Source organism: Odontesthes bonariensis, chromosome 23 (assembly GCF_027942865.1).
Source record: "Odontesthes bonariensis isolate fOdoBon6 chromosome 23, fOdoBon6.hap1, whole genome shotgun sequence".
NCBI classification, from domain to species: domain Eukaryota; kingdom Metazoa; phylum Chordata; class Actinopteri; order Atheriniformes; family Atherinopsidae; genus Odontesthes; species Odontesthes bonariensis.
The window spans coordinates 17,384,343-17,406,439 of record NC_134528.1 but is presented as its reverse complement, the minus strand read 5'-3'; the positions used below and the strand labels follow the sequence as shown (position 1 = coordinate 17,406,439).

Sequence of the window (22,097 nt, the reverse complement as noted above, 5' to 3'; positions counted from 1 at the left end):
TATAAGACAGCAGAAAAAAGGACTTGGTGATAACAACCTGCTTTCAAGACAAGCCTTACCATGCAGTGTAAAGTCCTCCTCCGTGTTGTGCTCCTGACTCTCATAAAGTATGGTGAGTATTGTGTAATTGCACTCACAGGCTGGTTACAAAGGCTGCATTGATATTTCTCTACCTAATCACCAGATTTGAGCTGAGCAGATGGCGCTAGAAATTTGCAAGCGTGTTAAAGGGATAGTTGGCAGTTAGCAGTCCCACACCGGATCGTTAGATTGTGCAGATCTTATAGTGGATTGCGCTGTAAGTGTGAGGGTATTAATGATAGGCTGCATGTTCGTCATATTCACATGCATCTGAGCAATAGGTCAAACCAATGTCACGTTAGTTTTTCTCCATTGGTTTGGCTCATTTCTTGAAACAGAAATTACATTATCAAAAACAACATGGACAAATCTCCAAACCACCTCGCAATTGTTCACAACAGAATGGCATTTCTCATTGCTTTTGTGGCAGCCGAGCAGACCAAGTTAAGCTCAAATGGTTTTCGGTGTGATCCAACAACGCCACTCCAGGAATTTCACCCAGAGAATTATTAAGTTTAGGTTCAAGGACACGCAGGTTCAATATACAATGACTGAGAAGACGTAGTTCGATGTTTATACAAAAAGATATAGTTTATAATAGTTGTCTTTTTATAATGTGATTTAAAAACATTCATACAGAAAAATGAAAGACCTAAACAGTGATGAGCGTGACTGGGGAGACAGGGGCAGAATCCTAACTAAAATATATAAAGAAACAAACCAACTTAAAGGCACCAAAATGTGAGAACTCAAATCCCAAAGGAACACAGCAAAAAGAAAGGGGGAAGACCACCACCCGGACCACCAGCACCCAGCCACCAGCACTGAGAAGGAGAAACAAATCTTGGTAATGGTCAATTTAGTAACTGAAAAAGAAAACAAAACACAAATGTACTCCAAAAGAAAACAATATACAAATTATCTTGAAGTAGCTAACGGAAACTAACAAAGAAAACAAAACAGAAACTAAGGGAGTGTAACCTCAAAAATCAATTAAAACTGCCAGAGACCCTCCGTGCGTCAGGCACAGCGCTCAGACCGCCGTCCGTCGGCGCCGGGCGCAGCCGTCAAGGCTGAAGCACTAGGCGATTACAACATTAAAACAGGGAATCCCAAGCAAGACCTTGTTCAGGCAATACTTATCGGCGATAGATAAAAACCCCGAGCAGGTTGGACGAACTGTCAGTTGGTAAAGCAGGATCAAAAGCTCCGTGCAGAGCAGCAGTGTCTCCAGCCTACCCAGTCAGTGCGACCAGAATTACAACGGCATCTTATGATGACACGTTCCGGAGGAGGAGAGGACGACCCAGGCGGCAGTCCACCTGTTAACTGAGCATACTAGCGTTAGCCCTAAAATGTAGCATATATACAGAGAGAGATCAAACCACCGCGAGGGGAGACAGCACCCCGAGAGCCATTGGAGCCAGGGATGCATAACGGCCACCACTGCAGCAACAACAAATAATCAGCACACCGGAGAGACCATAATGTGAACATGCCGCGAGAGCAGCAGACATACCTTGTCGAGAAACTGACCCCTAACCCGGAAGCAGACAATTCAATGGAAGCAGACAGGGAAAGCAGGAGGGAGGGCTCCTTTTATACTGCCACTACTCTGATTGAATAATTGACAGCATACCTACAGGCAGGTGAGGGAACTGGTCATGCATCTATGCTGCTACACTTTCATCAAATTGCAATTGTCTTAATACATGTGTAAATTGTTTCAGTGCATCTCTGCAAAATATGTCAGCATGATTTTATTGTATAAGTCATCACATGCACAATAATCTGTTCAATTGTCAAAATGGGCCAAGAACATGATACCATCAATACCATATAGAATCTCATGTTATTCCCCTTTCCTTAATCCTATTGAGGAGTTTTTCTCTGCTTGGAGGTGGAGAGTGTATGAGCATCATGCTCAAGACCAAAGATCCCTGCTCCATGCAATGGACGCTGCATGTTTAGACATTACAGGAGATCAGTGTAGGGGATGGTTGCGGCATGCACGGCGTTTCTTCCCGCATTGCCTTGCAAGGGAAAATATACGTTGCGATGTTGATGAGAATCTGTGGCCAGACAGACAGCAATGTCTGGACGGCCAGGAGGGTGAGGACAGTGGTCATGAGGGAGGGGCGGGGGCGGGTGAGGGTGAGCTTGAGGGGGACGACAGCGACCAGTAAAGTGTTGCTATAGTGTTTTCTGTAAGCTGCAGATTTATTTACAGTACTGTAGGCCACATAATTTTGCTTGTTTTTTTGTTTGTGTTTATATTACAGTATATGTGTGCTATGTATATTTTTCTTTTCCTTCTACAATACTATATTGTATGGAAGTTACGTATTTCACAGTATTTGTGTGACTAAAAATGGTTGGTATGAGTGTATTGTGTGTGCTTTGAGGCTACTCTTACTGTGAAACTTTTTTCCTTCAGTTTTATACACTATTGTATTCTGTTAGGTAGTCCTATGCCATAGTGACAAAACATCTAAACATTTTGACTTGTAGTACTCACACAATGCCAAAAGGACAATGCATTTTGGGGGCACTTACTATTTGAATGAGAAAGAAACTTCATTTTGACACATGGGTGAACTGTTTCAGATATGAGCTTTTGCTGGTGAACCATGGTGTTTTGCTGAACCATTCAGTTTAGTTTTGCAAAAAGTACTAAAGAGTGTTGAAAACATCCGGTCTGTTTCAAGAAATGAGCCTAGGCAATTGAGAAAGATCTTTGCAATTCGGGTGGCACTGACTCTTTACATGGGAAAGAAATCAGGTCTGAAGCATGGGTGAACAGTTTTGGGAGAGATATGTGCTTTTGCAGGTTAGCTATGGTGTTGTGCTGAACTATAAGAGTGTTATGCCAAATGATCTTAGAGTTTTGAGAATGTAATTTCTGTTTCAAGAAATGAGCCAAACCAATAGAGAAAAACTGTAAGTAAGGTGAGACATATTTCATTCGTATAAATATAGTTCTGTCTCTACTCATAATAGGTCATTGTGAGTCAGTCAGTAGAACTGCTTAATGCTGATATCGGATTAGTTGGTTTATCTATGCAATAAAGAGCTGGGAGTTGTGTGTTAATTTTGCCAGATGGATCAGAACTACACCTTGTTTTCCAGTTTTAAATGTCTCAATAGATAGATAGATAGATAGATAGATAGATAGATAGATAGATGGATTGATAGATAGAGTTGAAAGATGGGTTAGTTGTGCTACAGCGACAGCATAATGATAGAGAAAAATAACACTAACAGCACAAAATATTCATTCACTGACAGACCACCACACGTGTATGTCAAATGTTTATTGCAAATTTCAGTGGTGGTCTTATTCTCATTATCACTTTGGTTTTATTTCATATTGTTTGTATTGCTTTTCATGACCTCTTTGTCTTCATACGATGAGATCCTGTTAAAAACATGAACGTGAAGATGGTGTGCAAAATGACGAAATTTAAGAAAAAATTGTTTAAAAAAAAAAAAGTACACACAACATATATGTAGATGTGAGCGAGGAGAAAAAACTAAAAACTTTTGACAAATAACAATGCGATATAGGAATCCCGCTAACTTCTCTCCACGTTGTCCACTGAGCACCAAAAAATGTTCACACTCTCATGAAATCTCTCTTTAGAAATAGTGAGGCTTTGCTGCATATTGAAAAGATTATAATTACCATGTTTACAAAGAGTTGGAAATAATTTTTCATCCATACTGAGATACTCTAAATCACAATCAAACTATTTATGCTGAACTGAATGAGCTAGGCAACTTTAATCAGTCAAATATTGGTATCTGGACCACAATGTGGAAAATCATTTTCTCTTCGGTGGGTCGAGGTGATGTTTGTTGCTAACTCGTTTGGACTATTTGCTCGTGTGAGGTTACAAATAGGCCTCCCAAAATCATCATTCATTTCTTTTGATGCACTTTCAGTTCCTTGTCTACTTACCATAATGACACTTGTGCCACACTTAACAAGTGCAACATTATCCCTTCAGATGACAAAAAGGTCTCTGTTGCTTGGTATTTATTGAGCTAGTTACTAATTAAGCTGATTGGGAGGTCAAACCTGTCTGAAGGGCCCTATATTAACACTGACTCAATAAGGTATACTGAGATTACTAATTTATTATTAGCAATGAAAGAATGCAAAACCACTAACTCTGGATTCTTAATCACTCTTCTTACAAGGTTATGACATGTGTCATAACCTATTTGTATAAACATGACCGATAAATGTCAATTGAGACAGATGTTTGTTTTCAGTTTTCGCTTTGTTGTTGAAGCATTCGGATGGCATTTATGATAATATTCACTTGAACAAAAACAAGCAAGACTGACTTCAAGGGAGATTATGTTTATGTCTTGAACATTTACGTGTTTCATTTGAAATGCCAGAGCATCAAAAGCAGAAAAATGTAATAGAATTAAGTTTATTCATCAAATAGGGTCAGAGATAGTAGAATTTTAATTTGAAGAGGGAAAATTGTGTTATTTCCTGTTTTTAAAGGGGAAACGGTTTCGAAAGTCGTACACAGTCTAACTTCAAGGTTTGTAAACACATTTTTCAGATCCAGATCATGACATTTCTCAACATTTGTCAATTTTAAGTAAGGCACGTCAACGAGTGCAGTTCAGTAAAGGTTCTTTGTTTTTTCTCCATCTACTCTCTTCTTTTTTTCTGCTCACAGCGTCTTCAAACGAAATTCAGGCCAGCCCAAATGCAAACGCAATCCTCCCCTGCAATTTCACCATGATAGAGGACAAAATAGATGTGTCTCTGATCCAAGTCAACTGGATAAAAAACGGCTCCACTATCGCCTCATTTGGAAAAGCGACAACGCCAATAAAGGAAGGCTTCAGCTGTGACATCAACTATTCCATCAATGGGAACTTTTCACTCACCATCCTCAAAGCCAGCCCCAACTTGCAGGGGGTGTATGAATGCACAGTTAGCTACAACTCCTCATCTCTGCACTCCAGTAATGTTACATTCAGTATCCTGGGTACGTCTTTGTTTGTGTTGTGTTGCTTGATTTGTACACAGCTAAACTGATGCCCAAAGCTGAATTTTTTTGTCAACTATTTAACATCGTCCTCTCCTTTCTTCAGCCGCCCCCTCCCTGTCAGTGCCTCAGAAGTGGGTGGTGTTGGAAAGGGAGGCCTACTTTGAGTGTCGTGCAGATGGTTTCTACCCTCCTCCTGTATCTTTCTCGTGGACCAGAGATGGCCAAGTGATTCGGCCTCCCAACCAGGTGGAAGGTGAACTGACTCCAGATGGGTACTACTTGGCTGTGGGAAACCTCACCATCTACCCTTCCAGTGAGGATGAGAATGTGACCTTTGGCTGCAAAGTGTCACACAGTGGTATCGATCAAGAGCTGAATTTCCAGCTCAATGTCACAAGTGAGTGATACAAAGACACGTCACATTGCATATTTTGGATGATAAAAATGGATTTCAGCATCCCATCACATGAATTTTCTTGAAAAGTTTCCTTGTCACAAACCTGTTGATGAAGCCAAAAGCTCTTATTATTTTGTTATTTGACAGCTCTCCCCTCTGTCCGACTGTCCGTTGTGTCACCTCACTCCAACGACATGCCTCTTACCCTTTACTGTGACGTGGAGAGTTTCTACCCAGAAGAGGTGTCCGTGTCCTGGTTTCAAAATGGCACAACCCTCCCTGACCCCCCTGTCACTGAGCAGAACCCAGATCAGACATACAGGACTAGGCACTATTTTACTTTGAGCCCAGAGCAAAGGCGCCAACGTGGGAAAGTCGAATGTGCGGTTAACCAGCCTGGTGTTGTGGATCCTGTCAATATGTCTGCAGATCTGGACAATCTGGATCCTCAAGGTAACAATTAAATTAGACTGCCTGACTCACAAGACTGCAACATGAAACAAGCAATCACTTTTTTTTTTTTTTGACAATGCTCAACCTCTCCATCAATTTTCATGTGTTTCAGCTGGGCAGTTTTTACATAATCTTAATGACAGTAAAATGAAAGCTTTGATGGTGTCGGGTGTCTCCATTTGTGTAGAAGTGGAACCAGTTATAATTGCACAGCTGTATGAAAATAAGATCCTTTGCCATAGGTGCCTCTTCTTCTTTCATTCTGTAAGTGATCTTTCATTTCCTTTCTCTCTGTGTCATGTTAGATGAGGATCCGGTGTTAACTAAATCAGCCAAAGCATCTGTAGCTATGATGTGTATCTCCATAGTGCTTGTCTTCCTGCTCTGCTTTGGCTTCTCCTGGAGGAAAAGAGATGGTGAGTCACAACCTGCCCATTTAAGTAAAGCAAAGTCAAACAATAAACCTATTGTCAGAATGTGACATCTTTATTTGAAGACCTTTAGAGGGCCTAAAGAGGAAGGGAGTTCTTTCACTTTTGGGGGGAGGTTGGTGAAAGTCATATCGTGACTTCCCATTTCTCTTCTGACCCAATATGGCCACCCTGATTATCGAATTGTAACAGGAAATCAGCACATAATTGAGACATGTTCAAGTAAAGATGCATTGTTTTAACCATCATGATCATTGTAAACCCGAAAGATTGTAACCACAACAGCACCATGTTCTTTATGGAAGTGATTCTACTTTTAACTATACTATTAAGTGTCCCTTTTCCACAAACATTATTCATTATTTACTAAACTGTAAACACAGTCATATACAATGTTGTATTAAGGTCTTTCAAGGTAAAACTAAATCGTGACAACAGAGTTGGAAACAATTCAATTCCTAAGATTAATTTTGTAAATCTCCACAATGAAAACTCTGAGAAGATACATTTACACTTAAATTTATAAGAAATGATAAACATGTATGTTAGAGAAGAGCTGCAGCAATCTGTAACATAGATGCATCATCACTTCGGAATAAGATCAATATGTCAAACTATACGTTGACATTTTAATTAGGGTCAACGACAGCCGGAACAGTATATTACATGTGTGATGTGATGGGATTGAGCTAAACAAAGGAAAAAGTTTTGTTAATTATAGTTGTTCATTTACAACTTTAATCTTTGAGAAAAAAAAGTTTATTTTTTCTTGGAAATGTAATACTTTAATCTATAAAATTCTGAGATCCTCTTTTTTTTTTTTGTTTCCCCATATTGCTCTCACCCAGCTCTATGATTTCTTATCTTTATCTACAAAGACCTGAATACGCCATCTGATTGGATTTCAGGAAGACTTGTTTCAGGACTTATGTAACATTTCTGTCAGTTTGGTCTTCCTCCTCTCGCACTAACTCTACTGTCCCTTCTATCTCACTTCACTCAGAGAAACAGAAGTCTCTCAGTGTGTCAGGGATCATCCTCCCTCCACGGATGGTTGTGGGTCAGAAGGGCAGGGTGACGGTGAGCATTGAAGGCAGGCGGGTGGACCGGGTCCAGACTGCATGGTTTCTCAATGACACCCCCATCTCTGACACCTCTCTCACAGGTAGCAGTGCTCATACTAAATGCTTAATATAGACATACTACTGTGTAATGACTTGGATAAGTCATTACAAGCTTATGCTGTGCAGCCAAATATATTTCAAAAACACGAGTGGTAAATTATGATCATACATGTTTTTTTTTTTTATTAATGTTAATAAATTTCCTTCATCTTCAAGAAATATTTTAAGGGAAGGGGCTATTTAGAATGTTTAAACAGAAGAAAAAAGGACATTGTATAAGATTGACAACAATAACACATTATAGTGAGTAAAGGTCATATCTTTGATTTGTATTGCAGCTCTCCTGACTTGTTTCTGACATGTTTCCTCTTTTATACTTGTATTCTCCTAACAATTTACAACCTGACACACATAGGAACTTCCAAATCTAACTTTAACTGCCTATACAACCCCCTAACCACCATCCATCTACCCTATGGTCTAACTCTCACGTCCCCAGTGTCAGAGAAAGGTCCTCTCCTGGCATCTAGAGGTGAGATGGGGTACTACAAGCTGCACACTCAGGGACCTCTGCACTGCTCAAAGAAGGGCACTCAGCAGCTGATCTCCGCGCTCACCTTCATCCCCCAGATTTCCCTCCACAAAGCTGCTGTGTTTAAGTGTCACGTGTCGTATGCAGGCAAGGACAAGATCGTGGAGGAAAGGGTGTCTGAGAAGTTTACTATTCTATGTAAGAACTGCTTTTTCCCCTTCCAGTTAACTTTACATTGTTTTTTAACATTTTTGCAAAAGAAAATGTTGTATGTCTTGTCATTCAGCTCCTCCAGAGGTGTCAGAGATACAGCTAGCAGAGACACAAAATGACTCAGGTAACACAATGATGTTATTCTATTCTTCTTGTCCAATACTTCCCAAATGTTCCTTGTTGGAGGAGGCTACATCCCTGCAATTTCTGCCTTCCAGATGTCATGAGCATGACAGTCCAGGCATCACATTTTCATCCAGATGTCATCACCTTCCGCTGGTTCTGCCAGGGCGGTGAGCTCAGCCCTGTGGCATCCCAGGCCTCGTCCTCTCCTCGGCCAAATTCTGAGGGATTCTTCTCAGCTTTCAGCCAATGCAAACTTCCAAAAAGTGAACTGGAAAAGGGAGCAACAAAGGTGTGGGTTAGTGTTCACCACATTGCCCTGAAGCAGCCAGTCACCCGTGAGACCAGAGGTATGAATAAACGATGAAGGAAACATTCCATTTAAGGTTTTATGTTAAAAAGCAAGACTTCAATGATTCTGTTGATCTTGTCCAGGTTTCATCAAAAGGCCGTGTGTGGCTGAAATTGTCAGCTCCACCAACTCGCCAGATCAGACTTCAATTCTGGGATGTGCAATCACAGATTTCTACCCTCCGAACATATCAGTCACTTGGCTGAAACTCAGAGACGGAGAGGAGGATGACAGAGAAGAAGAGGTGATAGAGGGAGGAGAGTTGTGGGGCCCAATTCAAACTCACCCCAGACTGTTCAGGATGACAGCCACTTTGAAGAGAAGGACAACCCATCAGGAGATAAAGGACAGAAGAGGGGGGATTATCTGCAGAGTGGAGCACTGTTCTCTAAACCAACCAATAGAGAGACAGTGGAGAAATGGTGACATGGGTATGAAGCATTAGAGGCACATTGTACCATTCACAACTTATTTTTTTAAATAATTTCTTGAGCTTTCCTTTCACTTTGCCCTTCCTCAGTTGCTCCCTCCATTCCTCCATCGATCTCAGTCTGTTGGAGCAGTGAAGGCGTCGGTGTGTTCTCTCTCTTGTTGAAGGGAGGTCACCCTAAGGTCAAATTAATCTGGGCAGCGGGAGGAACCACCCTGTCCCCGTTGGTGTCCAGTGAGACAGAAGAGATTGGAGATGATGGGCAGAGAGAGCTGAAAAGCGTGTGCGCCTTGGAGAGGTCCACAAGCCTGCCGACTCTGATAAGCAAGCAGCCGGAAAGACAGAAGAACAGAAGTGCAATAAGTACTTGTCATTTATATTGTATACATAGGTGTTTCTTTTTTAAAGAACAGGTCAAAGTTCAGCAGAGGTCTTAATGGGTACCCTCAACCCCTACAATAGAATATTAGTACTCCTACAACCTCTACATTTGGAGGTTGGAGGGGTTATAGGGGAATAGCGCATACAAATAACATTCAGGATACCTGTCCTTTTAAACATTATTTGGTTTGGTATAGGTAACAAAATGATTAGGTTACTTCAAAAAGATCCTGTCACAGCATCTACCATATAATTGAGATATTATTCTCCTTGTTCCATCCACCTCAGCTGCAAACCACACAAAATTCTACAACTAATATTCAATAAAATAAACCATTTTCCATTTGAAATATATTTTAAACGCCATGGTGAATCTCGACTGTCTATGTGGATACATGTTCAGATTAATTTAGAGTAATAAAAATTAGTTGTAACTACTTGAAATTTGCCATGAGTTAAGATTGCCCTGTTTTATAAGCATTGGGCCTGACAGCATTTTCGCCTTTTTAAACAGTGTTTAATTCATTTTTTTTTTTTTTAATTCGCTAAACATGAAGATGAACAGAGCAATGAACGCTCAATATAGTTTAATGTAAACATAATCTTTTAGAGTAACGTTTACGAATAACATTTTAGGAGTGTTGCACTTTAAGGCCAACATGCTTCATATGAAAACATCAATTTTCAAAGATCAACGTAAATTTTTTCGTTGCACCGTACACCGAGTAGGAACAAAAATAAAGTAGAGCTAATGGACTAAGTCAGAATATCCCAACATCTGCCGCACATCACTTTTATGAGTCTGTTGTTTTTTTTTTTGTCTTTTTAAGACTTCCCTGAACTGCACTACTTTGGAGCCCCAAAGTAGCCATAGATAGAATGAAATCCTACATTTAGTCCATATTTTTCTACATCGTGTTTGATTGAGTTGAGGCACTCAGGATTTTGTTTAGGCCCTAAAATCTACTTGGTTAGATAAACATCCTGACTGTCCTTTAATTAGGTATTCTCATAACAAAGTTCAAAGTGGGTGAAGAGTCCCAACCTCATCTGCAAAACCTTCATGCAAATTCACATTCTGTTTCGTTTGTACGGATACAATGATTTTCACACAATTACCATGACACTGTGCTGACATAACAAACACAGCATTTCACACTGAGTTCTGGAAAGGGAACATGACTCCTCCTAAGGTTGGGTTTCCCTGAAAATGCTGTTGTGTTATTTAATTGTGGGTGTCTTAAATATTGAAAATATGCAATCCTTCCACGAAGACAGGGAGAGGACCACAGTCACCATCAGTTTGATTTTCCAGGGAGTGAAAACAGCATGAGTTGTTTGCAGCATGAGCACTTTCACTCCAAGTGCACCAATTAGTCAGAACTGGGGGATTAAACATGGCCGCAGTTTAGTTTATCTCACTCTGGCTCTGGGAAATTGTCTAAAACATCATCTGCCTGTCTTATTTCTGCTTGCAACCCTGTATGAACGTTAGTTTTAATCTTTTAGCTTGTGTTACCATACAGAAACAAGAGCTGCAGTTACAGACCCTGACAGTGAAGGAATAGAATACATTGATGAAAGAGTGGATGGAGACATCAGCAGGGACGAGGAAACGATATCTGAGGTGGACGAGGACAGCGACAAAGAAAGAGAGGACGAGCAGGGCGCACTGCAGATCAACAGAGTCAACCTGAGCAGGGGTCCAAAAGAAACTGAGAGAGTGGGTTTGAGAGTGTGTGTAGAGATCACACACCCCGCACTCAAGCTTCCTGCTTATCGAACGTGGACAGGTGAGGCACTCAATTATGTACTTCTTACTTAAAGTTCCAGTATGGGGGATGCTGTGACCTTTTGCAGTACAAACTGAAAACTTTACCCAAGTGAATCCCCTTCATTTCCAGGAAAGAAGGTCGACCCAAGTCATTGGCCTTCATCACTCCATGATGACCTGTTGCCACTTATTTTCAGTCTATTTCAATTTTGCTCTTTTGGAAACACGTTGTTGGTGCAAAAAAACTATTCTATGTCAGTCAAACTGAGTCATCTTTCGTATTTTCCACAAAGGCAACTAAAGAAATGGGAACAGATGATGTGTCTTTGTGACAGGGTGTTTGTGACAAAGTGCTCAAAGATACAATTGTCTGTTATTTATGCCAGCAGATCACTAAATGTCCCACACTGGAACTTTTTAGTTTAAGCGCATTCCCATCACATATTAACAGAGAAACACTTTAATTAAGGCTACTAAATGTTCGTTGCACATTGTAAAACTAACATTTCCACTCAAGGGGAAGTTTGTTCACATTTGTGTCCTCTCTTTCAGAGCTCAATGAAGAAATTTCATCTTCTGCATGAAAGCCCCACAAGAGTGCTTCTCTGTTTCAATTGTTTTGCATCCGTCATAATGTAATGTATCTAATATTTATCTCTATAGTAAATATGAACAATATCCAACTGTATCAAATGTGATCAACAACTGTGGTTTGCTTCATAGATTTTTGGTATTTATACAATCGATCTTTGCTTTTTCTTCCAAACCCAAGATCTCTTTTCCTTTCTTTGTCTTTTTTGCAAAGGTTCATATTTTTGTACAAATAATTTTACAACAATAATAATCACCTCTGTGGATTTTTTTAAATCTAAATCTCTGGTGTAAAATAAAGACTAAATTGTTTCAATGGAGCAATGTTTCTCTTTCATTTTTATCTGGTAACCAGTGTCAGCAGCCAAACTGTCTCTTCCATTTATAGTTATGGGCAAAGGTGATATCTGGTAATGGTCAATTCGTAAGAATAAGTCTTGCTCAAAATATACTTCTGTTTTTCAGTCACTTTGACCACATGAACACCACTACACTGTGCTTGTCAGAGGAAGATCTGCACGGTTACACCAAGTTGCTAAGTTGTTCTTTCAAATACAGTACAAACTTCTGCACAGCTTATAACTGGAAACACGGACATTGTAAAGCACATGTTGCTATCTGAACGTGAAACTGTTGTTGAGTTGGTCGTGTCCTGCAATTTTCAAACATTTTGCATGCATTACACATTTAGCCTAACTTGTGCACACTTCTATTGTATAAATTGCCTCATTTATTGTGTTCTACATGACCAACGAAAGCATATGCGGATGCTCAAATACCATGAAAAGTCCAGAATGATATTTTGTAAAAGATATGAGAAAACTATCATTTGACGCGATTAGAAATTGAGTGAAAAGTTCACTGTGGGCCTTAAAGGTTGGTTATGAAACTTTTGTGGAAGAGCCATGAGTCATGTGGCAAAAAATTTCTTTTTTTTTTTTTTTTTAAGGCCACAGAGGACCAAAAAGCCCACTTCTCACTCAGTCCTCTTCCCGTGATTGATTTTGTTGTTGTTGTTTTCCATAGATTAGGCTCTTTCAAGAGGCATCATTTGAAGCCAATTACCACAGCAACCAGTAAAGTGTTGCTATAGTGTTTTCTGTAAGCTGCAGATTTATTTACAGTACTGTAGGCCACATAATTTTGCTTGTTTTTTTTTTGTTTGTGTTTATATTACAGTATATGTGTGCTATGTATATTTTTCTTTTCCTTCTACAATACTATACTGTATGGAAGTTACGTACTTCACAGTATTTGTGTGAATAAAAATGGTTGGTATGAGTGTATTGTGTGTGCTTTGAGGCTACTCTTACTGTGAAACTTTTTTCCTTCAGTTTTATACACTATTGTATTCTGTTAGGTAGTCCTATGCCATAGTGACAAAACATCTAAACATTTTGACTTGTAGTGCTCACACAATGCCAAAAGGACAATGCATTTTGAGGGCACTGACTATTTGAATGAGAAAGAAACTTCATTTTGACACATGGGTGAACTGTTTAGGGGGAGATATGAGCTTTTGCTGGTGAACCATGGTGTTTTGCTGAACCATTCAGTTTAGTTTTGCAAAAAGTACTAAAGAGTGTTGAAAACGTCCAGTCTGTTTCAAGAAATGAGCCTAGGCAATTGAGAAAGATCTTTGCAATTTGGGTGGCACTGACTCTTTACATGGGAAAGAAATCAGGTCTGAGGCATGGGTGAACAGTTTTGGGAGAGATATGTGCTTTTGCAGGTTAGCTATGGTGTTGTGCTGAACTATAAGAGTGTTATGCCAAATGATCTTAGAGTTTTGAGAATGTAATTTCTGTTTCAAGAAATGAGCCAAACCAATAGAGAAAAACTGTAAAACAGGGTGGGCGGATTATCTCCATTTTTATTCCCAATAGTAATCCAAGTTTAAACCCTAATTATAGACGTAGGCAACTCCCTGTAGCCTAAACGGTTTTAAATTGAGTTCTGTTTATTTGGATAGTTCAGACGGTCTAATGAGAGTCGCAAAACAAATCAAGTCGTGCATAGGACCAGCTGCTGCTGCTGCTTTTCCTCCATGCCTGCAGCTCGGTACAAGCCTGCTGTAGGGTGATCGCAGATCTATTTTTCTATAGTGTGTCACACATCAGTCCAACATAACATCACGTATTTCTGTGGTCAGACTTATCAAGAAGCTCTGTTCACATCCGCAAACTGCGCAGCACGCCAGCGGCTCAGCTGAGTTAATCGCCCTCTTCCTCATCACAACACCCCGGACATGTATACCAGGACAGGGAAGTTAACTGGCAGCTAATGAGCTCAAAGCTGGACGCGTTTAGGGAGCAACTTTCTGGTGACGTTCCGCTCAGCAGAACGTAGGAGAATTAAACTGAGTCGCCTGTTTGTTTTTATCAAGTAAAAAGGCCAGAGAGTAGACCGGGAGGAAGTGAGAAGATGGACCCGGACAGTTCCCTGTCCAGGATGGAGAGGACTATGTGGACAGTCTGGGTGAGCAGCTGCATCATTTTAATCTGGATGTGTGGCACCATAACTGGCTTGATTTATAAAATTTGAAGCTCTTAACTGTGTTTGTAAAGTTTGTGTCTTCCTGTGCGTCAGTAACCGCACGCACACACTGATGCAGGTTATAAGAAGGTCCCTCCCCCCGCCTCTTTTACGCTCCTTCATCTGTATGTGTGCGTGTCAAATATTCGTTTTATAACAACAGATAATTTAGCTTATTTTAGAAACATAATCCATTCGATTAGTTTTTTGTCTTGTTTTGGAAAGTAATTTTTTTTTTCCAGTTAAAAAATCATGCAAATGGACTGTAGCATTTCTTTTTAAATAACAGTTTTTTTTAAGCTAACCACATTTATGTCATATGTGTTTTGGACAAATATATCAGCAAAGGATGTAATCAATACTTTATGTTTTATGGCATTACATTTTGGCAGGATAGTATGGAAGCCCATTTCCGCCATGAAAGAAAAAATAAAAGACCAACAGGAAGTCATAATTTCGACTTTCAAAGTCATAATTATGAGATAGAAAGTCATAATTATGAGATTCAAAGTCATAATTTCAACTTTTCAAAGTCATAATTTCGACTTTTCAAAGTCACAATTTCGACTTTTCAAAGTCACAATTTCGACTTTTCAAAGTCATAATTATGAGATAGAAAGTCATAATTATGAGATTCAAAGTCATAATTTCAACTTTTCAAAGTCATAATTTTGACTTTTCAAAGTCACAATTTCGACTTTCAAAGTCATAATTATGAGATTCAAAGTCATAATTTCGACTTTTCAAAGTCATAATTTCGACTTTCAAAGTCATAAATTCAACTTTTTAAAGTCATTATTATGAGATTCAAAGTCAAAGATTCTCATAATTATGAGATTCTATCTCTTCGAAATTGTTGGTCTTTTATTTTTTTTCTTTCATGGCGGAAATGGGCTTCCATTGGATAGAGAACTGAGAAATACTAAATAATTAATAATGCAACAGCCCCACGTATGTGCACGTCTGTGTGTCATTTGTTTGTTAGTCTGTTTGTGTGTCTGGCCTACACTCACACACGAACAGGACTGTTTCTTTGGCTCCAACTCAGATTTGCTTGGTGTACCTGACCAAAATTGTGCGACTTTTTTTTTTTTAAACTTTCAGTTCAGAGCAAATGCTGAATCGGAGAAGAATTTCTTTGAAATGCTATAATAAGTGTCCAGCAAAACATCACTATTCTATTGTTATTGGAAACGTTTTCACGTGTCAAAACTAGGTTGAAATTCTAAGGTGGCCTGCTGTATACAGTCTAAAAGAGTTATTGGGATTCACTGACATTTGGACATTTGGATACAGTTCTTATCGGGAGCTTTCCTTAGAAATATTAAGCTCGTGGGTTTGTAAAACAAAGAGTTATTCTTTATGAAACACCACCACCACGTAACTACAAGAGCACTGGCGAGTGGTTCAACAGACATCCATCCATCCATCCATTATCTATACCGCTGAATCCGTCGATCGGGTCGCGGGTGGGCTGGAGCCTATCCCAGCAGTCAATGGGCGAGAGGCGGGGTACACCCTGGACAGGCCGCCAGTCCATCGCAGGGCGGTTCAACAGACAGAATAGCAAAAATAGTTTAGAAGCAGGAAACAGTGTGTGACAAATATCAAACCTGCAGTGTGGAACCTTTGACACAGACTAGCAAAGATAGATGGAAATACTTCCATGGGTAAAAAGTGAGGCCAGTGTAGAATTGTTTTAAAGCTGCATTCTTTTTCATGGCCAGCAGAGGGCAACTCCTATGGTTGCCTAAAAGACTGCATAAAAGTCTATTTAAAGTAATGTATTTCAGAACCTCTGGTTTGAGCATTCGGCACATTTTGTGTTTAGCTGAGGGATTGGCCAAGAATCTAAGAAAAGGATATTTTGTGATTCGTTATTACAGTGTCTGTTTTAACACGAGCCTTTCCCTTAACCAATTATATTGAAAAGCCTAACATTAACCAAGTGGTTTGAAATGTCTAAAACAGTGACCGATCACTCTAAAAGCATTTTTCCAAAGTAAAGCCCTTTTAAAAGTTCAGTTGTTTCATGAGTATTTCAGAACATGTGGTGGCATTATGTTCCTCTATTTAGCTGTTTTCTTATGCTACATTGTGAAAAATCTTGTGAAAATATTTTTTTGACTTCTTCACATTTTGTTGTGGGATTTGGGTTGGAAGATCAAATTGTGCATCAAAATACAGATGCAAATAATTCAAAGTAAAGTAAAACAGAACCATATAGAGAATAAATACTGAACTTACATTTACCGGATCTCTTGAAACATGAGCCACAACAAATGCTTTGTTCTATGTGTTATGTAACATGCTTGCGATGCTAAATTTAGAAAACATAATTGTTTTGTTTATGGCTTATTGCACTACTCTGTGATGGTAAAAAATAAGAAGAAAAAAAAAGGTTTATTGCAAGTTTAATTGAGCCTCACTTGATGTCTTTAAATAAACCTGTTGTGAAAGGACATTTATTCTTCCCAGAGGTGTCAAAACTCTGGAGGCCACTCAAGTCCCTGCTGTTCCAAACTCTGAGAAAAAAAAAACATTTATAGTGTTTGCTTTGTGCAGGGAGGCATTGTTGTGTTGAAGCAGGAAAGGGCCTTTCCCAAACTGGTTCCAAAGCTAGAAGGGCACTATTGTGCAATAGCCTCGTATGATGTAGCAATTAGATTATTCTTAAGGGGAACCAAAGACCTTGTACACAATAGCAAGTTTTCAAACACTTGTTTCCGTCTATTTTTATTATTACTTCAGAACATCACATGGTGAGACACATATAGATGTATAATACTTTCTCTATCTCTTCCTCAGGGCTATATAACTGGAACTGTGACCAGGTTCCTCAGGTCACAGCCAGTTGAGATAGTCGGCAATGACCCAAACTCCTCCCAGAAATCCACAGTTAACAGCGAGCCTCCTAACCAGCAGGCCGACACTAGTGGGGGGGATGTTGATGAGGAGCGGCCTCGTGCCACAGTCTCTTTCCGTAGCCTATCTCCACCAGTTGTTGCTTGGGAAAACTGTACCACAAATACTGACTTGAGGCCTGTTGAGGAAAGCAAGCAGTTAAGAGGAGGCAGTGAGAACAAAGAGTATGAGAACGGTCAGGGAATGAGAGAGGAGCAGGTCGGTCAGACAGGAAACGATGATGCAGGACTGCTTCTTGCTGAAGAAGTAAAAGCGAATGAAGATGTACAAGTGAAAACAGAGATCGGAAAATTCTCCGCAAGTGGACAAGGAGGGATTCCTGAGAATGATGAGGAACATGTGAATGCTGGGTCGGGAAGTTTCACAGATGGGGCTACGGAGGAAGGTGGGGAGAAAAGTGATGGAGAGGGTGTTGCTGAGAGGGAATCTGTGAGTGCAGTAACACTGGACGATGATCATCAAAAACTGGATGAAACCATGACAGAAATTCAAGTAACAGAAGACAACAGAGAGGAAGATGTAGAGGACTGGGCAGCAGAGGACAGTGAGGTAGAAGTATCCACAGGTTTAAGTCCAGAAGAGGAGGAAAACTTGCTGAAAGGAGAGGCAGGAGTGCAGAGGGGCGATGCAGCTCCAGTGGTGACACGGGAAGAAGCATTGCAGCTGGTCTCTGAAAACCAAAACACATCAGATGAGGCAACAAAACAAGTTGAAAATCAGCTTTTAGTCTGTGACATGTTGTCAGATGTGTCAAAGGAGGAGCTTATTGTTACTGAGGAAGAGCTCAGAGGTGAAAATGATGAAACTGAAAATGCAAGAGTGTCGGTTGCCGTCTCAGAGGAAGATATCTGTGAGGCTACAAACAATCCAACAATATATGAAGAGTCAGAGCAGGAAAGATACAGCATAACAGTCACAGAAGGCAAGCAAGCAGAAAACGTTTTGACCAAGTTTGTTAGATGCAGCGAAGAGACTGTGGAGAACACTTGGCTGCACACAACTGAATTCACAGATACAGAAGAGGATGTGGTGGTCACAGATGTGCGAACCACTGTAGAGTCAGATGTGAACGTGGAAGAAATTTCAGTAGACGCAAACTTTGTCGATAACGATCAATTTGACGAGGACAGGCTCTCTGATGAAGTTGACAACAAAGGAAACTGCATGGAAAAAATTTGCACAAGCACCTTAGTTACAGTAAATCCCCAAGGCGAGACCGAAGAGGAAATAAGCAGAGACTTTAAAAATATTCCCCTGCCATTAATCGAAGGCCAGGTAGTTGTGTCACAGAAGCTAAATTCTCAAGCATGTGAGGAAACACAAGGGGGGGTTCCTGAATACAACAATGAACTTGGGCCAGATGAAAACGCAACACAATGGTTCCTGGAGGCAGGAAATTGCGAGGAAATCCAGATCACTCAGTTACCAGAAGAGGTGGAGAATGAAGGCAAGGAGACCCTTAAAAACAGCAGCACAGTAGCTGACTATTTACTGGAGAGGGAGTGTTTGGAAGAGAGACAAGACAGCACAGAAAATAGAAACTGCTGCTTTGATTTAGCTGTGGACCAGAAAGAGCACCTTGCACAGGAAAGCGAGAAACCAAGTATTGCTGTAGAAATTCAGGAATCAGAAAGTTTATTTGAGGAAGAAGAAGTGAATTTACTGGACGGCTCAATGAAGACGGAGATCAAGCACCTAGACAAGGAATTTGAGACATGCGTTGGATCAGCAGACGAGGCTGATAAGATAACAGACGATCTGCAAAATGAGACTGAAGTGGCTGAATTTGGAAAAGACGAAGATTCCAAAGAGACTGCTGGAGATGGCTATGAGACGAGCGGAGCTGTAGCAGCAGATGAGGGGGTCGCGTTTGCTGATGAAACTTTGACATTCTTTGAGGCAGAAGTAGAGAAAATGCCAAAGACTAGCTTCTGTCTGGAATCAGTATATGCCACACATACGGAGCAAAACGGCAACAGAACCCCTTGTCTGCCAGCAGAAAATACTGAATTTGAACACTCATTTGAGACTGATACCAAATTAATTGATGATGGCACCGTAGAAATTCGAGATGTAGGGATAGATAGTGAAGATTATGCAGCTGATGAGGAGGAGGAAGATGATCAAATGCAGGACGGAAATGAGATTATGCATCTGCAGGTAGCAGGAATGGCAGCTGAGCTGATCATAGGACAGACGGACAAAGAAAACACAGAATCCAAATTATCTCCTTCCTTAAAGACACAAGAGACAAACAATCGATCACCAGACAGAGCTTTTGAGAAGATGAAAGAGATAAAGATAAGAAACAATGATGAGTTAAAGACAAAAGATTCTCCTGTGATGTCAGCAGAGGAAACAGAAAAGCATGTGACACAATCAGAAGAAAGTTACACAGAGGGCACAGGTAGCTCGGTGAGAGAACATCCGGATGTAATTGATGAAGACATACTTGACCTGTGGATAGAAACAGCGATGTTAGAGGACACTCATGAAGTTAAACAACAACAAGAAGGATCTGAACCAGAACCACAGGAGGACACCACAGTAGACCTATTAAATAAAGAACCAGGAGAAATAACATCAGAGGAGAAGCTAACGGAGTCAAATTCAGGAGAATCGGAGCTAGTGAGTGACGTGGAAACTTCTTTATTAGCTTTAGAGTCTGGATATGTGGATCAGTCTTTCAGTGAGACGGACCTTTTGAAATCAACAAACTCTGGCTCAATCGACAGCACACATGACGTGTTGGCTACTATGTCAAGATCAGCCACGTTTTCTGCACATTCGGCACCTAACTCTGAATCTCAGGATGCACTGATGGACAAAACAGCTGAAACAGTAGATTCTTATCTAACAAAGGAAGAAACAATCAGTGAGACCGGATCTTACCCTTATTCAGCTCTTTCATTACCAGAGGCCACTCATCTGAATCAGGAATCTGATGAATCACAAGAAATTCTGGATGAAGAATCCATAGAGAGGGAAGCAGGGATGACAGCCTGGAAAGACACTGAAGCAGCAGATGATGGGACGCTGATAAAAATGGGTCCTCTTTTCCAAGTTAAGTCACCAAAAGCTGAAGATGAGCCTCTTGAAGTAAATGTGTGCGACTCCTCAGATGAAATCAAACTCACTGCATCAGGACAATGCAGAGGTGACTCAGAGGATTTGTTAGAGGAGGGAATTTTGCCACCAGAGCCTGGTTCTCAAAGTGAACCCTGGATTGAATCTGAGGAGAAGCTACTCTCACTGGATGAACCACAGCGCAGATGGTCAGAAGATGTCACGGAATCATTATCTGGGCTGAGCAGGGCTGAGGTTGCAGAAAAGCAAAGTGCAATGTGTGAAGAACAGAATGAGGTATTATCGCCCTGCTATTCGTAAATCAAACAATACAGTAATCTTAAATCACAGCTAAGGTGTGGATTCAGCAGTTTTTGTCATTGCAGGTGGACGCCCCTGTGCTGGACTTCACAGTGCAACGGTCACGCATTGCTGTTAAAAACCCTCGTGTGAGGCCACCCACAAATCCCCGTTCCCTGCTACATATGCCCTCAGTGGATCCCACACCCTCATCACGTGGGCCAGTCAAAGTGCGTGCAGGTGTACCTTTGGGAGGCTTGGGTATTGGAATAAAACTGCCCGGTGGGTCACATTTAAAGCCACCATCTTGAGTCTTACGGGTCCAATAACTTTATGTGATCTGTTACTAATGTCACCTGTTTTTTGTGTTTCAGGGCTTGGTGCAGGTTTTCCTGTTTTAAAGAAGACACAGCGGGTTGTGAAAGATGAAGATAGTCACAAACCCCACTCACAGGTATTGCAACTAATCTTTAGATACCCGTTTACTCCTTTTTTGGGACATTTAACTAAAACAACGCAATATCAACAGGAACCTGAGAAAAAGGTGGAGGAGAGGAGTGACACTCCCAAACAGGAAGATGCACACCCCAAACCTAAGTGGATGCCACGGGGACATCCAGGGTAAATCAGCAGCAAAGATTAAAACGTTTTAGCACACTCACGTCGTTATATTCAGCAAAACTGAAGCAACTTGGTGGTTTCTGGTTCTTAATTCTCTTATGTCCCCCCAGATTTGGAAACCCTCTTATGTCTGAACTGAAGACTAAACTGAAGAAAACTCCCAAAGACTGAATGATTAATTGCATTGCATCATGTGTATTTCTGAATATGATATAAGTGCCTTTGTTTTTATTTATCAAACCGAAAGCAATGTCAAACTGTCCGTTGTGTCTCCTGCTTCCCTTGTGTGTAACTTTTGTAATAAATCACAACTGAAAAAGAGACATTTTATTTCATGGAAAAAGTGTTTTTGTCTTTTACTCGGTTTTTAGCATGCACATTCATCATTGCTTTAAATGTCAGTGAGAACAACAGCACACTAAAACAAAGTTCCACAACAGGAACCGTTTCGGTTTTTCCAGTAATCAAGAAAACACATCAAGTATCTCAGTAAAGTAATTGGGTAACAATGACCCTTCAGAGAGCTTTAATCATCTTTGAATCTGACTGTAAGTGTTTTGAGTCTGTAGGAGGGATGCACAGTTTGTGGATGGCACTAACAGATATGAGTTATGATAAATCAGCTCAAAATTTCTTAAAAAGTATCTTTTTCAGATAAAATTGATTGGAATTCATGCGGTATTATTTTGAAATGTTTCAGGGGTGCACATTCCCTGAATTTTCATGTGGCATTTTTTTGTCCATACC

The 22,097-nt window shown here is 40.4% G+C and overlaps 1 protein-coding gene across 1 annotated transcript; it reads left to right on the top strand.

The window, feature by feature from the left end:
- Positions 1–15: 15 nt before the first annotated feature.
- On the top strand, positions 16–21,680 carry LOC142374524 (uncharacterized). Its single transcript, XM_075458244.1, has 19 exons — positions 16–112; positions 4,785–5,099; positions 5,206–5,499; positions 5,647–5,952; positions 6,258–6,368; positions 7,387–7,548; positions 8,007–8,237; positions 8,326–8,376; positions 8,471–8,725; positions 8,811–9,158; positions 9,248–9,520; positions 11,065–11,331; positions 11,443–11,450; positions 14,268–14,381; positions 17,247–20,726; positions 20,816–21,011; positions 21,104–21,183; positions 21,259–21,350; positions 21,461–21,680. Exons 1-19 carry the CDS (start codon positions 61–63, stop codon positions 21,519–21,521), a joined length of 6,696 nt encoding a protein of 2,231 aa, XP_075314359.1. The 5' UTR covers positions 16–60; the 3' UTR covers positions 21,522–21,680.
- The last annotated feature ends 417 nt before the right edge of the window (positions 21,681–22,097 follow it).